Raw genomic sequence first — 25,403 nt, 5'->3', positions numbered from 1 at the left:
CTTCTACCTTATTTATAGTATTTTCATCAATGTATCAAATCAACATTTAATATTTAGATAGCTCATACCCAGATGATTAATTAGTATAGTAATTCATGGTTATATTAATAACCATTTATTGGAATATCAATCAAATAATTGAATGAACATAAAACAGAATCTTGTAATAATTATGCGCCAACTACGTCACGTCCGTCAGGTGCCTATTGGGTACTTGTTAACAATATACAATATATTTCATTTATATTTTTTCATGACATTTCTCTGTCAAGTATGGATTTTAAATATTATTTTATTGCTGAAACAAATCATTTATTACATCCAAGTATTACAATACCACTCTACAAACAAGATTTTGACAAAAATATAAATAATTGCAAACTTACATTATTAAAAAAATATATATAAGCCGTCTAGCTGTTCACTTATGGGCATGGTACCCAAAATGCTGGCGCTATTGCTCCTTTGATTTGCTAGATTTTGCCGTGAAGACCAATTTTTGGGACACGATGTAAATGAAATTTTTCGTGCCCGAAAACCCTGGCCCCATATTCTCAAACGCAAGCGCCAGAAAAACTTAGTCATTACAAATAACGGAAGTATTGAGCCAACGAAACTGCCAACGTATCAAGGTCACATCTCACACCAGCGTACGCCCCATCGACCACGGTACTATAGTCATACTGTCTGGTCTCTTGCCATCATCCCTGGGAGATTCCAATTGTGCAGGGATTGACACAGAGCCCAGTGCGCGACGGATTAACTAAATCATTTATAGGACCGTGACGATACAAACGGCCAGCACGAAATGCACAGTGTTACAACCAAGCCCACAGTGACCCAATTGCAGTAATAAGGCTCGCATACTTTAATTCCGAAGCGTAAACATACGGCCACACGAAGCGATGTCCGGTCGAGTATCGTCCCTAAACTGTGAGATGGCGTGATAATTCTCGTTCAAAGGTTGATGTTAGCCTAGGCATATCCTTCCGCGATACTTATTTAGGCATTGCCTTGTTCGGATAGAAGCAGGCGTTACTTTGCGGAAATCCATGATATATCATGAAAATTAAGCCTAATTTGCTATACTCCGCGAGAAGCAGGAGAATCTGTATGGTGTAATTTATAATTTCTTCAAATCTTATACTCCACACCAAACAGATCTTCGGCAATGTACCCTCTACGCACAAAATCCTGAGGATGGTTTCGGAGCGTACTCAGGAGATGTTTACTTTACAATGAATAATTGTTAAGTAATCCTAACAATCTATATCTAATAAGATCTTAACAATTATTAATTGTTCACCACCTCCTCTGTTTGGTGTGGAGTATAAAGATTGAAGAAATTATAAATTACACCATACAGATTTTTCTGCTTTTCGCGGAGTACAGCAAATTAGGCTTAATTTTCATGATTACCTTGTTCGTCGTTAGTGAAAACGAAAATAAGTCGCCTCTAGGATCCCCTATAAAATAAGTCATAAGAAGATTTTTAATAATCGTTAACACAATAGTTTTATTTGTATATCAGGTACCCGTCTAATATGGAAATAAGTAGAAACAGCGAAGACTTTGATGTAAAAAAAAATTGGCCTTCAACTAAGTATTGCGAAAAAGCCTATTCACACTACCCGTCTCGTTATTATGGTGTTCACCCAGTGTTTCTGCCATTTGAAAACAAAGGAGTGAGGTAAGAACAATTATTATTCGACAACTTTTAAAGGTTGAGAGCACCTACCTATACTAATGGTTAAGGGCGCGTTTGCAAATTTTTTTTTAGTGCAAACTAAGCTTAATTAATCGCCGCTCTAAAGAGTGACCTTGTAATCATGTTAAACAACCGGAGCAGATTTTTCAGCCAGGAAATTCGCCTTCGTCCATATCTACGCTTGCCCTGTATCTTGCCTTAAATAATGAGTTGAGCAGCTCGCAATTAGTATTGCGCATTACATTATGTCGAGCTTTTTCAACTAATTATATTTTTATTACTAGTAGAGTTTTTTGTGATAAAGCATGTCCGGGGAAGTACTATCGCCATGCTTATTTCTGCCGCTAAGCAGCATTAATGCAATGCTGTGTTCCGGTCTGAAGGGCGCGGTTGCCTGTGTAATTACAAGCGCATTAGGCTTAACACCTACGCCTCAAATAGATAGACACAGGGCATGCCGCAGTACTCCATTATAACTTTTAAGTACGGTGGTTCTTACTATCAGGTCGGCAATTTGCTTGATCCATGAATAACTTGTTATAAAAAACAAAAATAAACTCTGAGCATTGGCACACGTGTGGAAATTATTCTATCCATATAATAAATAATATAGGTACGTGTAATAATAAACGGGGGTAAAGTTATCCCTTTGACGTGCTTTCTGGCTGGTAGACACGTAAATGTTTTCCCTTGTCATTGGATTTAATCGGGGGATTAAATTGTTGTTTCTAGCCTATGCTGGAAATTCTGATGGGGTGCCCTGAACCGCATAGGTTTTTCGTGCATTTATGTGAAGGCTTGCGTGTTTATATGTGATAAAAGACACTGAACCCCGTTTCAGAATTGAATCGTTGCTATCGGAGAAGTTAGGTGTGCCACTAACAGATGAGTACGCGTTCCCGTGGAATCCTCCCATGTGTCCTTTTTCTGATGCGGTGTCACATTTTTTGACGTTCGAAAAACATGACAAGTAAGTCGCGTTTTCAGTAATTATATCATCATCCGTCCCACTGCTAGGAACAGGCCTCCTCTATAATAGGAGAGACGGTTTTGGACCGAAGACCCAGCACGCTGCTCCAATGCGGGTTGGTGGACTTTAACGACTATTGTCACAAGCTACCGATAATAACCGGGAGGACCGAAGGCTTACCGTGCTCTCTGAAGCATGGGGATTGACAACACCATTTACCTACCTCCGGGCTAGAACTGAAAGTTCTTTTACAGAAGCAAACACAATTTTGGACCCGACCAAGGATTCGAACCCAGTACCTCGTTAAACAACACTAGACACTATTTCGTATAGCCTTGTATTTTTATTTTGTTTGTCTGGTGGGAATATGTCGTAGTGGCCATAGCAGGATACAGGTACAGGGGCGATGTTGTTCAAAATATTCATTACTCATATCCCTACATGTAGGTCGGACGTTGAGTCGATGGAGCGTTGGCTGATATAAAAAATTGATCTCTTGTAAGTGATTTTTTCCACGACCATGCCTCCAACTATGCCTCCGACCTAAAAGCTTCAAGGATTTAAGAATGGGGCGAGTATAAGAGATCCTGAAAGGTTGAAGTGCGTCCGACGTAACGGGTCCCTCACCACAAAATAGATTTTGAGGACCTCTGGCGCATCGGTGAATTCGGGAATTTATTTTCAGAACTTTCACTAGTCTGGTGTAGTTGGAGGCTTCGGCCGTGACTAGCTTACCACCATATCGGCAAAGACGTACCGCTAAGCGACTCGGCGTTCCGTTATGATGTCGCGTAAGGTTTACCTGCCATTTCCCTTACAAGTTAGCCCGCTTCCATCTTAGACTGCATCGTCACTTACTGAGAGTTGAGAAAGCAGTCAACGGCTGACTTGATAAAGCTTGCTGAATCTCAGTAAATTGAGAATAAGAGACCACTCCCATGTGTGAATGTGGTCTTGACGAAGCATCGGTCGCTCATATTTTGTTTTCCTGCCCGAAACTCCTTCATAAGCTTTACGACGTCCTTCCTCCTAATATTCCCCGTCCATTAAATGTCCAAAGTTTTCTTATGCCAGTTTTTAGTAGCTATGTAGAATTTGTATGTAAATATATTCAATGTAACAAAATTAAGCTCTAAATAGATCACATTATGATTTATAATAAAAAAATTATTTCAATTATAACACTAACCAAAGACCACACTCCATTACGAACGCCTTATTTTGGAATACTAAGATTTATTAAAGTATTTTGCTATAGTTATATAATGATCCTTTTGACAATCACCTTTGTGGATCTTCCAAGTATACGAGACATTGGCGAAGTACAAAGTGCCGATTTGGCACACCTAAAAGCCAAAAAAGCAAAAAAAGAAGAAGAAAAAAGCTTGCTGAAGATAACCCTTAAGCAAAATCCTGTAATAGCACTCCGCACGCACACTGGCCGATTGCCTGCTAGTAGACTTCGAACGCCTTTAAAAACATTATAGCGAATAACTCCTGAAATTCGATCCTCGGCATGCACCGTTAGTGCGTGTAGGATCGAACACAGTCCTCCGCAAAGGGAGGGGAGGTTCTTTTTCGCGCCGCTTCTTTCTTATATTATTCATATTTTTAGGCCGGCTGTACAGAGCTACGATGTGTTGGAAACGAGCTTCTTGCGAAATAAATTACTCGAGTACGTCGGTAATGGTGACATTGAAAAAGCTGCCCATATGCAAGACAAAGAAATCGGACACCGCATTCACATTGCTATGAAAAAGGTATTATAGAACAGTTGCTTTTAAAAAAATATTGTTGACTAGCTGAGCCTAGCGATGGTGTCCGCCGTAATTCTCGATTCCACGTGAATAAAGGATATAAAGCATATTCTAGATATAAAGAGACAAATGTGTACCTATTTACTTTGGGATACAATATTGCAAATTTCTTAAGGATCTCTAAGTTTCTTCCTGAAACTGTAGCCCTTTATTGGTAAAAAAAACTGTAATCTTTGAAACTGTATCGTACGTAGTTTTGGTTCGTCCGCTTTTATTATGGTTTTTTCAATTCGAGGCCCTTGATTTTTGACCCCTTTCTGTTACGAGGTCGCCAATCTGGCACCTTGGGAATCCCAATGTCTTTCGGTTCTAGCTACCTGCCCATTGCCACTTCAGCTTTGCGACTCGTTGAGCTATGTCGGTAACTTTTGGTATTTGGACCAATCTCTTAATTTGATTTGATCACGTACAGAAACTCCAAGCAAAACTATCGCCCGGTAAGTGATTCTCGCCTTCATGAAGCACATATTAAATCGATCGTTGTCCACTGCTGGACTGGTCTTTTGTAGAGATTTCCAAAGTCCACGGGTCTAAGCCACTTTTTACACTACACCCAGTGTACAACGGCTCCCAGCCAATCGTTTGCGGGGTCCCACAGCGGGGTCGCCATTACATCGGTTCTCCGAGTCACTCAACCCAATGCTATTTCAGCTTCGCGACTCGTTTAGCTATGTCGGTAACTCTGTTTCATCTACAGCTTTATCTGATTTGATCACGTAGAGAAACTCCAAGCCCAATTCTTTCCATCGCCCGCTGAGTGACTCTGACCGTGAAAAACATAACCATCAAATATTATATAGTGACGTCCGATTAGCGCAGTGGACAGCGATCTAGTATTATACAATGTGTAAAGTCATGTTTAAGGTTATTTGTTAATAATTTTGTCCAATTATTCAATAAACGCCGGGCGGTAACGTAGCCCTGGGACACATTGTATTGTGAGGACCGATTGGCGCATTGCACAAAATGTGTGATGAACCTAATAATGGATGTCTTTTCAGTGTTTGGGTGTTAATCTGTTTATTTATCTGTTTATTTTAATGATTTATGTATTTTATTCTTAAAAATATTACCAATAACATTAGCTACACTTACTTTGAGGCCAGATGGCGATTTGTGTGTAGTCGTAGTATATTTATTTATTTATTATTTTCAGAAATTAGCTCCAAATTGGATGCTGTACACACTTGCGTCTCTGTACTGGCGGGTGCGCCGTAACAATAAGAACGCATTGCACTGCCTCCAAGCGGCCGGTGCTCGAATAATATCGGAATATGCAGACATAGTAATGGTTTCACTTGCGTCCATTTATTTGGAGATGGGACACTTTAAAGAGTCTTATATGGTCGCTGAACAAGCTTTAGATATTAGTCCAAACGAGGTACGTATCCTGATTTTTGATTAAAAGTTATTCATCTTATTTATTTATTTATACTCTTCATTTTCGGAATACCAGTTAACAAAATTAAAGAATAATAGAAACACACAAACAGGAGTAGACGTTATATGCGGCCTTGTTAGTGAGTAACGCTCTCCGCCAGCCAACTTTCAAAAGTTCCGAAGTTCAAGCGGTACAAAATTATGTTTATATACACGTGATAATTTATCATGGTAGATCGCAAGATTTTGTAGTTTTATTAATTGAAAATAAATACAAATCACTTAAAATATAAATAAAAATACGTTTTCGTAAAGATAAATACTATATTTTAGGGATTCTTTGTTACTGTCATCATGCCTATTGTGTGAAAGATATTATTGTATCTTCAAACTAAAATGAACCTAATGCTGCTCGTTTTGAGTTGCTACTGATTTTAATGGAATATGCACTACCCTGACAATTCGACGAGGCTATAAACTGCATGTTTAATATTTAAGTTAAAAATAATCAAAACCCGAGTGGGTGAAGGCACTGAAGCTGAAATAAAAGGTTTCTTAGTTTAGCTTCAGAAGCTTGTAGTAAAATAATTATTTAAGATTTCATGGATGCCCCATAATTGTGACACTCATGGTGTAACAGATGCTGTGCATCATTTTCTGATGGAATGTGCTCTTTATGACGTAGTTAGGAACCAGTTAGTTGCATCTTTAAATCTAAACAAGTTGCACGTTGGCGTGTTTCATAACCTATTAGGAAGACCAGACTCCATCGAGGCGTGCCACTTCTTTAGATTATTTGCCGATAAAATATAGAGGTTAAGTTTATTAGGTTACAATAGGACTGGCATGCAGCTGTTCTGTAAAAGCCCTTAAAAAAAAGATTAAAAAAAAAAAAAATGAATGCCCCATAACATGCCAATAAGAAAACCTTTTACTATATGGTTAAGACTTAAGATTTTTTTGGAATAAAAATGGAAGACATTACTTAATGTTTTGATTTATCAATAGCCTATAACAGTTCGCTGCTGGACTAAGGCTCTCTTCCAACGCACGTTGGCAGACGGGTTGGTCTGCCATCACCATATGGCCATATGTGTATGCCTTAATTGAGTAAATAAAATAAAAAGAGCTAATTTGTGTATGTTTGGCCTGCGTAAGGCTACAGAACTTCTTCTTCAATTGATATTGTTTATAATTAAACGGGTGAACTGTTTGATTTCTTCACAGCCGGCAACGAACTTCATTCTCGCGGAATTGAACATGATGAAGAAGGATCCCGACGCGCTCTTGTCCCATATAAAGCATGTAATCAGAGTGGAACCGACTTTTATGAACGGACTAGCGAGAGATTTAATGAATGTATGGGCGTGTGTCTTGAAACATAGCCGAGTGGTGTTCAGTGATGGTAAGATTTTATAACATTCATTTAAATACATCACGGAGAAAAGGTCATATAAGTTTTGATGAACCGCCTTGCGCAGCGGTGTACGCAGTGGCTTTAAGTGGTTCGAACTATGTCTAACAAAATAATATTTCCCTCGTAAACGCTCGCTGGGTGTGATGGCCGCACTCGTGACACCATAGACAATTTACTTAGTTTAGCTTAGTGAGTCCTTGTTCCTAAGCGAAAGATTATTGATTTTGGTATTTATAACACAAAACTCAACTCAAAACTATTAGTTTAAATTATTTAATATAAAATATACTTGATAGGTATGGGAATGTCGAAGTTTAACCGATACATTATTATTTTTATATAGAAGTGACGTCACTCGGCGTTTCACCTGTCATGGCATGCGCCACTAGATTTGATTGAAAAAAAGGCCAATCTCACATAGAATATAAATAAAAATAGGTTTTATATACCATATGACAGTCTACCGGTGATCCTAGAGTGGGCCAACGAATCTGTTTGGGCAATGCTGCGAGCATCTTAGAAGAAGTCTGTTTCGAAGACGTTTTAGATTTTATTTAGTTTTACATTTTAGGTTATATTTATAAAACAATTGTGAAAGAAAGAAATATATATTATAGTATACATGAAAAATATATCATTGGATAAATACAATTTTTTTGTACTGGTACTGTCATAATGCCTATTATAGTGATACCTAAAAGCTAGCGTTAGCGTACAACTCAAGAGATTTTATTGCTTAACTAAACCGTGTGTTTGCGACAAGTGCTAATGGTCGGGCCGAACTAACGCGTCTAGCCCGCGTCCTTTATGGCGTGCACATTCGCGTCCACTTGGCCCGTGGGTGCAGCTAGTTCTGATATCTGATACATTGCGGATGTTTCTATAAACGTGACTTAAATGATTTAGTTATTAATTACCGGCCATTATTTACCGGCAACTTGTGCAACCGACATATAACAAATTCTACGTTTTTATTTTATTAAAGCATTTTTTTCGTTTCTTTTTTTTGCAGATGTATTTACTGTTTTATTGTTATTGTATGACAATAGATGTTAAATTATTAAATTAAAATTAAACTAATTAGGCTTATTTTACCAACGCCACATTAATCTGTAAAAATATTGAAATAAACATTGGAAAGCCTTGGCCAATCCGTTGCTTTAGCAACCGTATGCGCCGCCGAATAACTCTTTACCCTCCCCGCGTAGTCTGCTTGCGAGCAACGGTATTATCGCACGTGCGCGGTCACTTGCATTAGAGTTGTGTTAGAGCTAATAATTCATTAAATGTAATGAAAGAGCGGAGTCTTCTGACACAGTGATACTACTATTAAAGGAAGACTTCAGCGATATATTGAAACCTACCTATTTGTTTCTTACCGAAATAAACTATTTTTATTTTATTCTTTTTAATTGCAGACATAAACGTGGATATCATTTGCACTAATATAAAACCGGTACTGAGGAACGTTGTATGTGGGAGAAAATCGAAAGATTGTCCGATGATCAACCTACTTTGCTACGATACCTATTACAAAGGTAAATAATACATCACTCACGTATATAATCAACGAATTTGACATAGGTGCTCGCCTTCTCTCTCAACCGACAACAGAATGTTTCAGTCTGTTGTTGAGATATTTTTGCGTAGGCAGCCATAACTGATTGTATTTTTCACATTTGTCTCATACTAATATATTATTGTATTATTGTAATAATTAAGTTTTTTTTAATTTACTCAGTTACTTAAAAGAAGATGGGGTTGGCATATCAGTGTTGGATAAAAGTCCCAAATAATTAAAGTGTAAAAAAATACACTCAACAACATTCAATGGAATTCGTTTGGAATTTATATTTCCTGTGGGACTGAGGAAGCACGAACCAACCAAACTGCAGAGGACATAATAAGTGAAATTAGTTATGGGTGTAACAGTTATACGTGTGTATGAGTGTTATTTTTGTATATATGTTATGAAAGTGTTATATACTACTGTGTTACATAACTAATTTCATTTATAATATCACATTCTGATAGTTTGGACTACGTGATGCCCGAAAGTGCAATGAATTTTTGGCACAATGAATTCCGTGACGCAATGAAGTTTATCCGCGGTGCATAAGCACGTTTCCAGAAAGAGATTCAGTAATAAAAACTTTATAATTCAACGAAGGGCAATATACGCCCCGTAAAACGGTGATAAATTACCACAAAATTGTTATGAAAATTAGACTTAGAGTATAGATAGCATCTCCCCGAAAAGCAGGAGAATCTGTTTGCTGTAATTAATAATTGCTTTAATCACCAAACATATCCTCGGCATACATACAGACGTAAATATATAGATTCATTCAATATTTAATACTGTACTTATGTATACGATGCATAAAAATATTCATCAGTCATTTTAGAACCCATAACACAAGCTCCGCTTACTTTGGGGCTAGATGGCGATGTGTATCGTCGTAGTTCTTTTTATTTATTTCATTAGCAACCTTCTTTTTCTTATATCGATTTTGTTTTAAATTGTTAAATATATTTGTATATTTGTTGCCAGCTCTTGTATCAAATACATTAAGCACTAAAACCGAGAACGCAGAGGGTAATGATGAGGAAGAATTCACATCACAAAAAGACCCGGATTATTATATTGACTACGTGTCTTCCCGCAAGGATTATTCGTCCGAGTCACACGAAGATAAATTTAAAGATATGTTGAAGATGGTAGCTTTCATGATGAAATCAGCCAAGCCCCGGAATATTAAAAGTAAGTAATATGATAACTGTTTGTAAAAATAAAACAAATCGTGTAACTGAATTACGATATACTGTTTAAACAGTGTGACACAGACCAATTCGTGAGCAGAAATATGCAATTAAAAATTAATTGTTTGCGGATGTACAGCGTGCAACGGACGTATGCAACGTGTTACGAAATACTGTTAAAGATCGAAATACTGTTAAGATTCCTTATGAAATATTAATATACTTAATATTTCATAAGGAATCGCTCTGTAAAAATATAAACTCAAAAGAAGCTTATATATTTTTCCATACATATAAATTCAAAACATTGTAAGTGTTCACTTGTGACAACCCTATTGAAGATAAAAGACCCACCCGCGCTAAATACCAAAATTATTAGCGTTTCGGTTTCACTTGGAGATAAGTCTCAGAGACAGTAAATAATGTACCTGTAAATAATGAACATTCTTCAACTATATATATATATATATATATATATATATATATATATATATATATATATATATAGCACGTGCATCTTTATTAGAAAATCAATAAATAAAACAATCCACACTAAAATCACTTTCACAAAAAAGAAAAATAAAACCCGTCGAGCCAGTTTAAGGATATATATGTTTCTTTATTATAAATATACATATTATATTATAATAAAGAATTTTGCATTTTCAATTCAAACAATTCAAACATGATGTAGGCATTAATCAATGCGTATGATATATATATATTGTATGTATGTATACACGTACGTATATATATATACGTACGTTGCGATGAGGAGAAAATGTCTCCGAGATCATGTTTGAATAGTATAAATTCAAATTACAAAATACAAAATTCTTTATTCAATAATGATAAGATTAGATTATTATCTTATAGGTTACCAATATGGATTTGTTTTTTTAAAGTAGTTTTGATAGTTTTTTATATTCTTTTTTCAAATGTGTTTGCAGAATTGAAGCCTGATGACCTGTTTGTAAATAAAGAAGACTGCCAGTTTTACAAATTACAACTGGACTATTGGCTCCACGTCATCGGCTTTCGAGACCTGCTAATTGAGTCCAAGTTGATGTAAGTGTTTGTATTACATTATTGTCTTATTTTTTATTGCAATAATTGATTGCCACAAAAAGCTCTACTATCTCTCTATTCTACTATTAGATTAATTTGGTAACGTGTTCCCCGGACGTCTACAAAAGCTAACGAGAGGGACATGTCGTGGTGATTTTTAGTTTGGGTAAACGAGTCCCACATTCCTTCTGTCCTGCTCAAAAGGACAGAGGTACCCATAAAACTTTTCCACCAAAAAAACACATTTATTATTTATATTTACATTTATATTTTTACATTTATATTTTTAAATATGCTTTATATATTTTTATATATATTTGTATGTATTAACTTTTTGTTTTTATTTAAATTTCTATGCTTAGGTTGCCTTAAAAATGTCACTTTAAGTAATAAAGCCGCCTTTGCAACCCTAACACCATGCATTACCTTTGTCTTCTTTTACTTGCAATGAATATGTCCTACAAAGTATTAATAAGATTGTCGTATATAAACAATAAAAACTTTTCAGCTTTATCATTCTATATTTTTTTGATTTTTGTCCTTTTTTTTTGTATTATTTTCACAGTATTTTTTGTATTTTTGTTTTAATTTTTGTCATTTTTGTCATATGGGTATTTGGCCTAAATTAAAAGCATTTATTATTATTTATTACAAGTAAAGAAAAATATGAGACGATCCGTAGAAGTACTAGAGTTACCGACATAGCTCAGCGAGTCGCGAAGCTGAAGTGGCAATGGGCGGGGCACATACAGAACCGATGGACGTTGGGGTCTTAAGGTGCTGGAATGGCGACCCCGCACCGGTAAACCCAGCGTAGGTGGGCCCCCAACGAGGTGGACAGATGACATCAGGCGAGTCGCTGGGAGCCGCTGGAGGCGAGTGGCCCAAAACCGTGGATTGTGGAACTCCCTACAAAAGACCTATGTCCAGCAGTGATACAATTGGTTGAGATGATGATGACGATGAAAGACAAATAAATAAAAGTGGATGTTGAATAATAAAATACTACTTATGTATAAATAAATATACTACAACAATACGCACATCACCATCTAGCCCCAAAGTAAGCGTTAGCTTGTGTTATGGGTACTAAGGTGACGTGAATTACTTAAATACTTATATGTAATATAAACACACCCAGACACTGAAAATCATTCATATTCATCACACAAACTCTACCCAGTTGTGGGAATCGAACCCACGGCCTTATGTAGGTTTATAAAGCATTGTCCGTCCGCGGTGCTTCCCCGGACGAGCTCGGTCACAATAAGTTCTACTACTACTAAAATTGTCGTCGTATATTTATTTATTTTATTTACCTATCAACCATAATATAGTGTGGAGGATCTTGTTGATCAATCTAAGTTTCAAGATAACACAACGAAAGCACACCAGATGCATATAAGAAATCTGTAATTTTAGGCTTCCATCGAAAATAAAAACAATTAAATCGTCTTATAATACGGTTCCGGAATGTCAAGTAATACCTAGCGCAGCGGATACCTTCTACTCGGAGAGACTGAGTAAAATAGACACTGATGGATGGGAGCCCGAGGATAGGTTGAAGAAAACATTGTCTGGAATGTTCGATAACTTGGATTTCGGCGTTCTGGGGGCGAAGATCAGCAACTATGTGGAAACTGTAAGTTAATATTTAGAAAAATAATTCTTTACAATGCTTAATTATAATAAAAACAACACCATTCAAAATTAAAAAAAACAACCACCATCCGCTTGCGGGGATTTTGAATGCCCAAACAACCGGCGGTCAGGGCTCCAGAGTGATGAACCTCCTCCCAATACGCGCCGTTTCAAGGACTACTGCGTTCTGTATGCATTATTTTATGTTTTTTTTAAATTTTATTGTCCTATTTTACCTTTTGGATACGGAACCCTAAAATTGACCTGGGTGCTAACCAAATTCGCTTTGAACAGTACTATTTTAATAACGTTAACGTTCTTGCTTATTAACTGTAATACCTACTTATTTTAGAATAATACTGCTTTAAGCGACGGTAGAAAGCCCAGTACCGTTCAGGGTACCAGAAATTTAAAAATTAATATAAAAAGGACATGTGAAGGACTACTTAAAAGCTAAAAAAGCTTGGATATGAATGCTCTAACTACATAGCATACCTTAATATTAATTTACTGTGAGATGGAACTAGATGAAACTGAAAATACACGGCTAAGTCTATAGTGGGGCTCTGAGATCAGGGCGCGATCGTAGCTTTAGGTTTAAGTTGGCGAACGAAGCTACCACCATCCCATTACAATTATGTAAACATATATATATATATGAACGCTTCATAAGTGCCTGTGGTGCCTACATGAATAAAGAAATTTTAAAATTGAATTTGACAGGTCGTGCGCAATTGATGTCTGAGAAAAAGTCATTTGTACCTTTTGTTCCAAAAAGTCACATATTCCTTTTAACGTGTATGCAGAAGCCGAAGTCGTGGTTGGGAAATCTGGCCGCGGGTTGGTGGTGCGGTGCAGCTGGGTACGGCAATTGCGCATTAAAATGCCTTACTGCTGCGCGCGAGAACGCGCCGCACAAGTACAAACACCTCCCGCTACATCTGCTCTCCGCGTTGCTGCTCGTGTAAGTAGAAATACAATCATCATCAATAGCCCATAGCCCACTGCTGGACTAAACGTTGCATTACAAAAGAAAAAAAACAACAAATACATTTTTGGTACAAAATGCGAAACTATGCTTAACTTATTCACTGACGAAGGGCAAGGCAACGCCTAAGTAAGTAACGCCTAATCAAAGAAGATTCCTAGGCATACATTTGCCTTTCACCAATCGATTTTCACTAGTTAATTAAGCTAGAGGAACATGTATGTACTGTCTCTATTACTTATCTGTGAAACCAAAAACTTATAGTTTTTGAGTAAACCACTGACAGTCTTTACTGAAAGAAAAGTTTCATTACGTAGTCACTACACACGGACAGACTTGACGTTTCAAAAGTGCTTGTATTAGGCCTACTTGAAATAAATGAATTTTGAATTTTGAATTTTTTTGAATTTTGAAATAGGGTTGTTTTGAATTTGTTTGTATATAAAAACAAATATGCTTCTTTTGATTTAATATATTTGCAAGGTGATCCCTTCTGAAATATACTTATTATTCATTCTTCAATATTATTTCGTAATTCTGGTACACGTTGTATATGGTTATGCGCCACAATATATTACACGAACCATGATACAGATGTAAATAACATAAATAAATATATACATAAGATCGTGAAGCAAGCAGATTTACATGCACACGTGGCATTGAGAGCCTGGAATTAAATACCATACGAGAACATTATTTTATTGTTTAATCTACCGATGCAATGGTAGTAAAATTCTACCATTGCATCGGTAGATTAATATTGAAGAGTTTTATTTTTCTCTTCTCAGAATGAGAAGAGTTTCGGCAAATGGACTATTGCCCTTCTCATTCTGAGAGCATATTAAATAGCGATGAAAAGTAATAAAAACCTGTATTTCAGGAACAAGAATATAAAAGAGGCTAAGGGAATGGCGTATCTCGCATTAAACACGTCTTCATTTAACCATATCGAATGGTTGATGGCCGCGTTGGCGCATTCTTATCTAGTAAGTATATTTATTACATTGTGATTAATTTAATTTATAATGTTTATTTACTAGAGCACATAATAAACTCTTTCGCTTTTTATAACATACCTTTTCTAAAGGATTTTTTTTTTAAATATATAGACGCGCGCTTGCCTAGAAGATGCCTTTTCACTCTTGATTTGTAGGTACCCAAATTATAGGTATCGGGGAAGACGGAAGATGGGAGGGCATTCCAGGTTAACTTAATTAGCCAGCGTTTACCCAATAATATTGTCATGAACACATGATGACTCTTGGAAGGTTTTATTCTTCTCTTCTACACAAAGTTCCAGAGCACACTTCCAATCGCAGTCCAAAATGGTAGACAAGGTCACCAAGATACAAACTTATGAGTTGTTCGTTTAAAGTTACTTCTAGCTCTCGGAACAGGCTATCTTTTTTTTTATAGTAATAATTGACAGACCGATCTGATTGCGTACCAGATTGTAAATGGAACACCATCGACTATGAACAAAGCAACACTTCACAGGGCATGCAAGGTCCTGCAACATGCCGCCCTGTATCCAGCAATTTGAGGCGTTAAGACTAACGTGCCTGTAATCTACCGGAACACAGCATTGCAACAATGCTGCTTAGCGGCAAAAATAAGCATGGCGATAGTACTTCTCCGGACGAACTCTGTCACACAAAGCTCTAATACCAAAAATCCTCAGTCTCTAAAAGGTCGCCCTCTTTTATACCACTTATCGGAGGCCTAGAACTTTCTTCACTCGGAAATCGTAAACAAGAGGAATAATCTAAAAACGTTTCGAATTATGACTATTCTCTTAATTACTTTGTTGTTTGGCACGTATTCGGTTTAAAAACGTTAAATGCCTAGGTTACGTTGTCACGCACAATTATGAAATTCATAGCCCTAGTAATAAGGTTATTTTTTATAATATTTACGTTCTGGTAACAAAGGGTGGGGAATAATTGTATGCAAGTCCTTGTCATTTGTTTAAAGAATAAACTCTTTATTTTTATTACTATAATAAAAGTAACGATCGCCTTCATAAAAAAGCAGGATTGCAAATGATTTATTTCGAAATGAATAATTGCATCGCATGCAATTTGATCATAATTTACCTTCTTCGAGTCGCATAAGGTTTTTTTAGGTTTTAATGAGTGGGGTGAGTGGCTTCGACCGTGGCTAGTTACCACCTTACCGACATAGACGTACCGGTACGATGCCGTGTAGTTTTGTGTTAAACATAACTGCCATAGTCCTAACAGGCTAGCCCGCCATCTTAGATTGCATCATTACTAATTAGGTGAGACAGCAGTCCAGGGCAAACTTGTAGTTAAATTGAAACAGAATAACGGAACACTGTATGCAAGCATAAATTTACTTTATACAAAAAAAAATAATGGATCATGTTATTTCTGTAAAGTGACATTACACTGTGAAACCAAATACATGTGATTCGACGAAGTCGCGTAGTTGAGTCAGCGATCGCACAATGGAGTCGTGGTTCGCACGCTGTTGCCGTTGTTGCATCACAGAGTAGTAAAAAATAGAGTATTTATGTAAAATAATTAATGTTTAATATTTCAAAAACTATCAAGTTACAAAAAAGAGGTAGAACAAAGGTTTGTTAGTTCTAATGTAAACAACTACAGACAGAGCTTTCTGGTATATTTTATTCAGCCCTGTATAATTTGTGATTACCTTTAACTAGTAAAATTATCATAGTTCCTTAGGTACTTACAGCCTTACCTGTAAACCAATTTAAATTGAATTTTTATTTACATAATTTGTTATGAATGGATAGTATGTCCGGTAATAAAGATGATTTTTATTGTTATTCTATTTTCGCAGACTGAGTACGATGAGGCAGTCAAGATGTACCAATTATCGATCAGGATTAACGAGGACTATATACCCTCGAAGGCATGTATGCAAGCTACTATATGCGCTGCGTTCTTCGACGGCGATTAAAGGATACTATTCTAAAGCGTTTTTCATCGGAATTAATGAGGACTCCTTGAGAAAATGATTGGGAGAAAGATAGTAATTAGAGACATATAATATATACCAAGTTTAACCCATTTAATCTCACGAGCCCGGGCTCGCCTATATTTGACCGGGACCGTGCCAGACGATTATAAACTGGATTTTCTTTGCTATAGAGTTTACTTTTGATAGAACGCCAGCCACCGCGTGCCAAAAAAAATAACTTAGTTGAATCTGTGTCACCGCCAGCCACCGCGATAACGATGTGATGTGATGATGTTCGGATGATTTTTATCCAATGTGATCACGGTAATTTTAAAAGTTGTTTATACTATTATTTCTGAATAAAAAAATATTGTTTCAACTATGCGTCGTCAGAAAGTTAAATTTTTCGTTTTTCCAAGGAGTCTTTAAATATAAATGGACAAATGGCTTATTACTTACAGGAATACCGATTTAACTTAAACTGTATTTAGAGTGTCCAACCGAAAGTTAAATTCTGACTATCGCAATTCTTTAGCGGTTTAAGCTGAAAATAAGTTTTCGTAACACCGATTTCGGTCGACATTAGTCGTTTGAGTTACGTCGAAAATGGATTTAGAAAATCTTTACGGTTGGGCACTAAAATTACAAAGAATAAACTACTCGTATACTTTTATCCGTAATTAGAAATAGTCAACTCAATTACATGAATGTTAAAGTTATATTCCTCAGTGTAATTAGACAATTGGTCGTTGCAAGAAAAAAATACCCAAAAAAAAATTAATGTATTTTTCTCTGTATTCAAAAAAAAAAATCCAAAAAAAAAAAATCGATGTAATTAGAAGAATAAGGGTATATAGATCTGTTTAATGTTTAAATATAAATACGTTTTTCAAAATCCGGGACGCATCGCAGATTTTGGATTGATTATTTTATGTTACAGCTTAGTTTAGAGTTTATTACATGTTTTAACTACTTCGTAGATGGTTTACCTGAACTAGATCGTGTCTCGTACGATTTACGGACGAGACACGGATCCCAAACATCATATTATGTCTAGCATAAATCATCCTTAATTATTTCGTCATCACAATTTCTACTGATTGGTTTAAGTATAAAAAATATACAGTATATATACGAGTACGTTTTTGCGTTGCGGTGCATTCCAACTCGAAGTGCGCAATGCACATAATGGATTAAGTAGTCTTCTATGTATTGCTGTCTATTTAAAACAATATTTATCTATAATTATAAGGCCGGATGCATGTTTGTGACACCATCCGACACCACGACTCATGTTTCATCATATCAAATCGGACTTCCAATCAAATATGGCCAGAAACATTAAAAATAAAAGTTTATTAACTGAAACCCGACCAGAAATCGAACACAGCTATATAAAAGGTGAAAACACGTACAAGTTTTAAACCCAGTTTTAAAAAAAGATGAGGAAAAACGGAGTAGTCGGTGGCCAAAGAAATGGTGTTGATTATACGAACACTGTCAATTGCCCAAAGAACTACAATACGATTTGATATGACTTGACACGCATTAGTTGCCGTGGCTTCGAGTGGCGTGTTGAAGGTGTGCCTGGGTCATTACGATCCGCCTAAGTGAAGGGAGCTTATCGTGTCATTTCAATATAGATGTTGCATTTATCAACGTTTTTAGCGACCGAATACTGTAACGGCACTTTCTAACTAGCATAAAGTTGTACAAATAAAGAGTTAAAACGCTATAAAAAGCTCTTGTGTAGTGCATTTTTGACTTGAAATTTTTAACGTTACATTTCTGTGTACACGGGGGTTAATATGAAATTTAGCTCCAAGAAAGAGTGGCCATCATTTTAAAGATAGATCTTTAGCGTTTTAACTTATAACTTTGTGCTCATTTTATTAACATTGTAGTCTTTTTTTGAGATCCGTAACCTAGTGGGAGACGGTCTTTGCCGTTATCATTGTCACCATACCGAAAAGCGAGGTCTTTAAAAAAAATGAGTAGCTATTTTTGCTGAATGTATTTTTATTTTATAAGTCTAGGTTCACTAAACTTGCATGCTTAACGATTTGCTGTTCGTTGATGAGCTCCGTACTATTTCCGAAAATATCCTTTAGTGCGTTATATATAGTCTATTTGTATATAGTGTATTTTTGAGGCTTTGGCCGTGGCTAGTTACCAACCTACCGACAAAGACGTGCCGCTAAGCGATTTAGTGTTCCGGTGCAATGTCGCGTAGAAACCGATTAGGGATATGACTACCATACTCCCTAACAGGATAGCCCGCTACCATCTTAGACTGCATCATCACTTACCACCAGTTGAGATTGCAGTCAAGGGCTAACTTGTAGTGGCATAAAAAAAAATATAGGGCACTAGTGTCGACGCAACCATGCGAGGTTAATCATCTGTGGCTACTGCGCAACGTTTTGGTGGCGGTGTTTAGAATTACCCTCTATTATATGTCTACAGCTAGTTGGCGTTTTACCCACTCGACGACCTGTTGCGTTACTAGAAACGCCTCTTCCGCACGCTGCTCGTTACTGGCGAAGATTGCTCTAAAAGCAGTATTTGGTCACTGATCGGAAAATAGTATATGGTCTGGTTGGTAATGTCAAACTCGAAAAGCAAATCGAAAGTAGCCATTTTTGAGTAACGGATCTTTTGGACCTCGTTTTTTTAAAAAGCAATTTAATTTTGAAAAAAGAATATTTTTTTATCGGAGAGGAAACGTGAGGCCTATATTTAAATAAGGTTGACACGGATGGTATTATCTTAAATAAGGATAAGGTGTGGGTAGCGAACGAAAAAAACATAGAAGTCGGCCTCACTAAAAAACTGTCTTTCGAAATTGGCACCATTCAGGCTATATGCGTACGCGCCGTAAATTGAATCGCAAAACTAAACGCATGCCCTTCTTACGTCTATGTCACTTCATAGGCCACTCCCACCGAGGCTACATTTTCGTTAGTCAATTTTTTTAGCTGTAGTTGAGCTACTATGTATTTTTTGTTCGCTGGGTGTGGGGGAGTATTATTATTCGTAATTTGATTATTGTCGATTATTGTAGGATTAATGCCAAAGAAGTATACGTATTACATTAGTACGAGTTTTATTATTCTTTAATTGTATTATATTTAAGTTAACCTCGCTTCGAACAGTCAGACTGTTTTCTTACGGGTGTCCATGAAACTGTATAAAGCGTTCAGTATTCGGGTAAGTGTCATAGTAATTAAATAGGTAAGTATACAATCCTTGGATTTTCTGTATCCTATCCCAGAACTTTTTAAGCTTTATGTAATTAAACCTCTGAATTAATTTTAAGAAATTTGATAACGATTTTTTTTTGATTATGTACTTCATTTAGTTGTATGTAACTTAAAAAACTTATCCTTGTCCAAAATTAAGACTGACCAAAGTTTATTTTGACCGTGAAGGTCTTTGCAAATATACAAATATCCGTAAATGTTATGTGAGTTTTTTATTTATAACCAGCAGTGCCTACGTGAATAATACACGCGGACAAACTGTATCCCTACCCCTTAACTAAGTTAATAAATATGGAAGTTGCTGCGTGAAAGAAGGACATACTAACAAACTCAATTTTGCAAGTATAATATTTATGTTTGTACCTTTAAAGGCGAAAATAAATACCTGAAGGCTTTTCCTACCAGTTTAACCTTTGCTACAGTGGATAGCATTCCGGTTTGATGCCCTGTATACAACGGTTAGGGTTTTAAACCTATAACAGTTTAGCCCGTCACCATCTTAGACTGTATTGATATGCACACATTGATATATAGAAGAAAGTAGGTAAATACTAGGTAGTTCCGAATTCAACTTACCAACAGTTTTTTTTCGTTGAAAATAATGATTTGAATGCTTTCAAAGGCGCTCTTCAGCTAGCAGGGTATTTTTTTAATATATAGCTGCGATGCTAAAAATTAATTTCAAACATTAGTTTCGTCGTTTTAGAAAAAAAAAAACACATTTTCTTAAGCAGTGCATATATCAAAATAATATCCCGCTGGCTGGAGGCCTTGTGAGTATTTATTTCATTATAATGCATACATATTCTTTATAATTGAGTTAAAAGTAATAAGTGTATATGTCCTATGGACGTGTCCCTATACTTAAAGCTACTGCTTAAAGCGTATCACGTAGCATAGCAGAAAGTTTCTTTGCCTGCAGGAGACTCGGGTAGCGCATTTCAGCAACACGACCACAACGTAGGTTGGAATATTTCAACTAGATGGCGCTAGTTTCTTGAACTAATGCGATACGTTTGCAATGCAGAAGAAACTAGCGCCATCTATTTGAAAACGTCAAACGCTAACTTATGATGTTGCCGAAATCAGTGAGCGTTATATGTTACGATAGTACCTAACATATTAAATCAATGGATAAATATAAAATAATGGACTGTTCCACGAAACTTCAATGAGTGTTCTGGTGACCTGAAGTAGGTATCCTTTTTTTGTCAGGATGCGAGCTATCCCAATGACAATTTTCCACATAGTTACCTATATCCATAAGTTCGGAAGGATGTAGGTGCCTATCTACGTATGTACTCATCATCATCATCTTTTCAACCGATTGAAGTCCACTGCTGGACTTAGGACTTTTGCAAGGAGTTCAGAAATCCACGGTTCTGGGCCTCTTGTCTCCATCGTCTCCCAGCGACTCGTTTGATGTCATCTGATCAATCGTTAGGGGCCAACCAACGCTGAGTTTACCTGTGCGAGGTCACCACTCCAGCACCTTGGAACTCCAACGTCTATCGGTTCTACGAGCTATGTCTGTCCATTAACACTTCAGCTTTGCGACTATGATTCTCCGATCTCATTTCTGATTCTGATCACGTAGAGGTACTCCGAACATAGCTCTTTCCATCCCGCTGAGTGACTCTGAGCCTTCTTATGAGGCCATTAGTAAGTACTAAGGCTAGATTTTCCGGAGTAAAAAGTAGCCATTGTCCATATAAATGCCTCGTTGGTAAAGTGCATAGCATGTTTAACTAATGATCACGAGGGCCTGGGTTCAAATTCAGTTTCGGGCCAATAGTTGTTAAGTACAGTGTCAACCCCCGTGCCTCTTAGTGCACTATAAGCCTTTGCTTCCGTTCATTATCAGGTACTAGCTTGTGATATTAGTCATTTTAAAACCCACCAACCAGCATTGGGACCGCGTGGTGGGACTCGTTCACGTGCGACTCGGAACATCTCCGTTCAGACGAGGCCTGTGCTGAGCAGCGGGACGTAGGCTGAGAATGGTGGTAATTCTACAGGATCGAGCTATATCATATGGGTCATTTTATCAAAATCGGTGATTGTTTTGCATTTGTAATGATGATGATTAAGTTAATATACCTCAAGTCACCGTAGCCTAACCTTGATTCAAAAATTTAAACACATTTCTTATAAAAAATATATTTAATTTTCCGCAGTTTCCTTCATCATACCAATACGTTTCTGGTTTACTTACTTAATAGATATGTAATTTTTTCGTAGCAACCAGGAAATGGACTCCATACAAAGTCTGAGAAGACTTGTCCTGTGCCCCATATGTTTCTCTGTCCTACTTATTCTCAGCTTGTATGTATCAACGATATAAATCTATTAGATCTAGGTGTCGTAAATAAGGAATTACACTCGGGAGTTGCATCTAGGAGTAGCGAGGGTTATAGGGCGCTAAATACGAAGGCAGCTTTAACCCTGAGTTGAATACTCTACTTTTCACACCCCGCCAAGCAATAAAATCAAGTTTTAGTTGGGTTTTTTTTTTAAATTTAAACCCGATGGTTCGCGCTCCAAAGGCTTTGGTGAGTGACTGGGACGCTATAATACTTGAGAGTGAGAGCAATAGAGTAGTATGATCAGATTTTATTCAGATACGCCGTGCGCGATGTTCCTCTTTCAAATCATAAAATCCCCTAGGAACAAAATTACTTACCTGCTTAGCCTAAAGGATGTATTGACGTACTTGAGCTTTAAATAATAGACTATGTAGGCATTGCCAAGCGAGTGGTGTGAAAAACAATTTATTAGGCGGTTTTAGTTTTTGTGCAGAAAAATTCGTTAACATCCGTTGACGTTTCGGACAGTAGGTATCAAAGTTATTCGGGTACCTTCAAACCTTAGCGGAGTTAATTATTTAAAGGAGTCCATTTAGACATACGCCCTGGCGCCGAGATGAGAGTTGATGTGAGGATCCGGGTTTAATTTTTACCACACTAACGATTTTGCGCCCTGTCACGATGCTGTTTATAGTATTGCCGTACTATTAACAGGTGAGATTGCAGTCAAGGGCTAACTTGCTAGTGGAAAAAATTAGTGTGCCAATGTACAATTAAAAGTCTAAACTTATATTTTCAGAAATATTTGAATATTGTATTAAATTTTGCAATGTAGAAGTATAGTTTTTAAAAACCATGACCAAAAGAAAGCTATATTTTTGACGCTTTAAAGTTAATTTTCATTTGTGTGTAACTGATTTGTTCCTGCCGGGACTCGAACCCAGGATCAACCTCCACAACACTACAGTGTTACCACTGTGCTTGGGAGATGGTCGAAACTATCTCCAACTCATTTTTCACTATTGCATTGTGGTTCGTGTGTCGGTCTGTAACGGACAAAATGGTTAAATAAAAGACAGCAGCAGTAATTTTACACTTATATTTTTTTATTTCGGTTCAGAGAGAGAATGTTGGAGCAGCGATGATAATGGAAAGTGAATAGATATAGAGATAGAGAATTTGAATTGAATTTTAATTTTAGTATACAGATCAAAAATTGTAGATTCTTTATTAGGGACGAATTTTAAAACGCGAGCGGCATCTACGTTGCGGCTTGGCAGTGCGACGGTTAAACAATCTGTTGCCGCCCTTAGAACAATCAGTTGAAGAAGTGGGCCCGTGAATCCTTTTCCCAGTATCCCGGAAATTGTGTTTATGTCCGCAGCATGTTTGACAGTATCGGAGCCAGGGTAGACTGCAGCGACTCGACCCAACAGCCATCGGTTTGGAGGCAGTAGATCACCTTGGGTAAGCAGCATATTGCCAAGCTGCAGAGATGCGTTCGTGCATTGTGTGTTTATCTTCTGGAGACCTGAAAAATATAACATTATAATCAGTGGCGTGCACTTCACAGATGCCCAAAAGCACTGAATACCCTAAAATTGATATATAACTCGTATAAAGGAGAATTTTTGACGTTTTATGCAATTATCCTGCTGTATGCATACCCTGGTAAGAAACCCAGTGCACGCCACTGATTATATTAGCGTTTCCGGAAATGCGTTTTTATAGCTTGCTGTTAGCACATAGCGAGGGAAGGTGCTGATTGCACATATTGTACTTGCCGCCGCACCAATAATATTAGTTTTTTTTGTGGCTTTATATAGGCCATGTGATCCTATGTTTGCTGGGTTCCAGTTGGAACCTAATACCATGAAGTTATCGTAAGGTTATTTGTAATCCTGGCGTGAGCATCACTCCGTAACCGGCCACTGCTGGACTAAAGGCCTCTTCCAATATCAACACGTTGGGCAGACGGGTTGGTGATCGCAGTATAGTAGTAGCACCGAGGACTTTGCTACCCGTTCTCCGTTATATTCCTTTACTCGCCTCCTACGACACCTGAGGGAAGGGTGGTGATAACAAATCTATTCTGATCTACCATCACATTAGGCGCACTGTTGTTTTAATTTTTGTAGAGGGACATGGCATGTTGAATACTCTTCTTCTTTTCCCTGTTGTCTTCTGACGTCCGCAACACGATTAACAGCATCGAAACCGGGTAGACAACAGCGACTCGACCTAGCAGACATCGGTTTGGAGGTAGACAGTCGCAACATGGTGTTGTCATATGTGATAACACCATATTGCGAAGTGTCGCTCCTGTGCGCCATTGTGCCAATACTGAATTTTATAAATGCACTGAACAGCAAAATAAAACTGCCGTAGAGGTGTCGTATCCATTATTGACTGGAAGAAGAAGTGAAAAATACACGCGTCAACAAAAGTAAAGAAATGATTAGAAATATCCATCTACCTTCATTATAGAAAAAAAAAGAACGCTAATTCCGAACTCAAGTCAAAACAAACCGCTTGTGTTCGTTATTTGATTATAATGTAAGTTACTTTACAATTAATTTATCTTAATTTTAATCATCATGGAACACTATTTCTGAAAAAGTCTAATCTGAGTTCTGAAGTAGCGGGTGGCCCCGGTTTATTTGATGTCCAGTGTATATTCTTTATAATAGTGATTCCAGAATTGCGTTTTCGTGCTGCGTTCCCGAGTAGCGAGGAAGTGTGCTGATGGCATCTTCTTGAAGATTTCGTACCTGGGGGATAGACAACATGGTTAGAGTTCGTCCAATAAAAAAATGTCCAGGAGATTTATTCTATAGTTGAGTTAAAAATAATTAAAAATTAGGTTTGTCGGAAAAAAGTAACTGCTGCGTTTCTTTGCCACTTCTTCGGGGTAAGAATCTGCTTTTCAAACCGTTTGATAGAGCTACTACAGAAAGACTTGACATCAGAAGTGCTTATGTTAAGGCCTCCTTGAAATAAATTTTGACGACCTCCTTGGCGTATCGGTAAAAGCTGTGGTGCTGTGGTTTTAAGTGAGATGCGATTTGGGAACTTCTAATTTCTGAATTTTCTCTTGTGGCTTCAAGCCTACGCCTCAATAACGTGTTTC

The 25,403-nt window shown here is 37.1% G+C and overlaps 1 protein-coding gene across 1 annotated transcript in view; it reads left to right on the top strand.

Moving 5' to 3' along the window:
* LOC120623723 (tetratricopeptide repeat protein 17-like) overlaps window positions 1–17,501 on the top strand; it is a 32,490-nt gene extending 14,989 nt beyond the window's left edge. Inside the window, exons 8-19 of the mRNA XM_039889912.1 lie at window positions 1,532–1,690; window positions 2,550–2,678; window positions 4,294–4,438; window positions 5,652–5,876; window positions 7,103–7,280; window positions 8,711–8,830; window positions 9,847–10,056; window positions 11,006–11,123; window positions 12,546–12,765; window positions 13,571–13,728; window positions 14,636–14,741; window positions 16,585–17,501. Coding sequence (XP_039745846.1) covers window positions 1,532–1,690; window positions 2,550–2,678; window positions 4,294–4,438; window positions 5,652–5,876; window positions 7,103–7,280; window positions 8,711–8,830; window positions 9,847–10,056; window positions 11,006–11,123; window positions 12,546–12,765; window positions 13,571–13,728; window positions 14,636–14,741; window positions 16,585–16,704 — 1,888 coding nt within the window. The 3' untranslated portion in view covers window positions 16,705–17,501. The remainder of the gene's footprint in view (window positions 1–1,531; window positions 1,691–2,549; window positions 2,679–4,293; window positions 4,439–5,651; window positions 5,877–7,102; window positions 7,281–8,710; window positions 8,831–9,846; window positions 10,057–11,005; window positions 11,124–12,545; window positions 12,766–13,570; window positions 13,729–14,635; window positions 14,742–16,584) is intronic.
* The last annotated feature ends 7,902 nt before the right edge of the window (window positions 17,502–25,403 follow it).

This window comes from Pararge aegeria, chromosome 5 (genome assembly GCF_905163445.1).
Source record: "Pararge aegeria chromosome 5, ilParAegt1.1, whole genome shotgun sequence".
Lineage (NCBI taxonomy): Eukaryota > Metazoa > Arthropoda > Insecta > Lepidoptera > Nymphalidae > Pararge > Pararge aegeria.
This window is presented reverse-complemented; position numbering and strand designations above follow the sequence as displayed.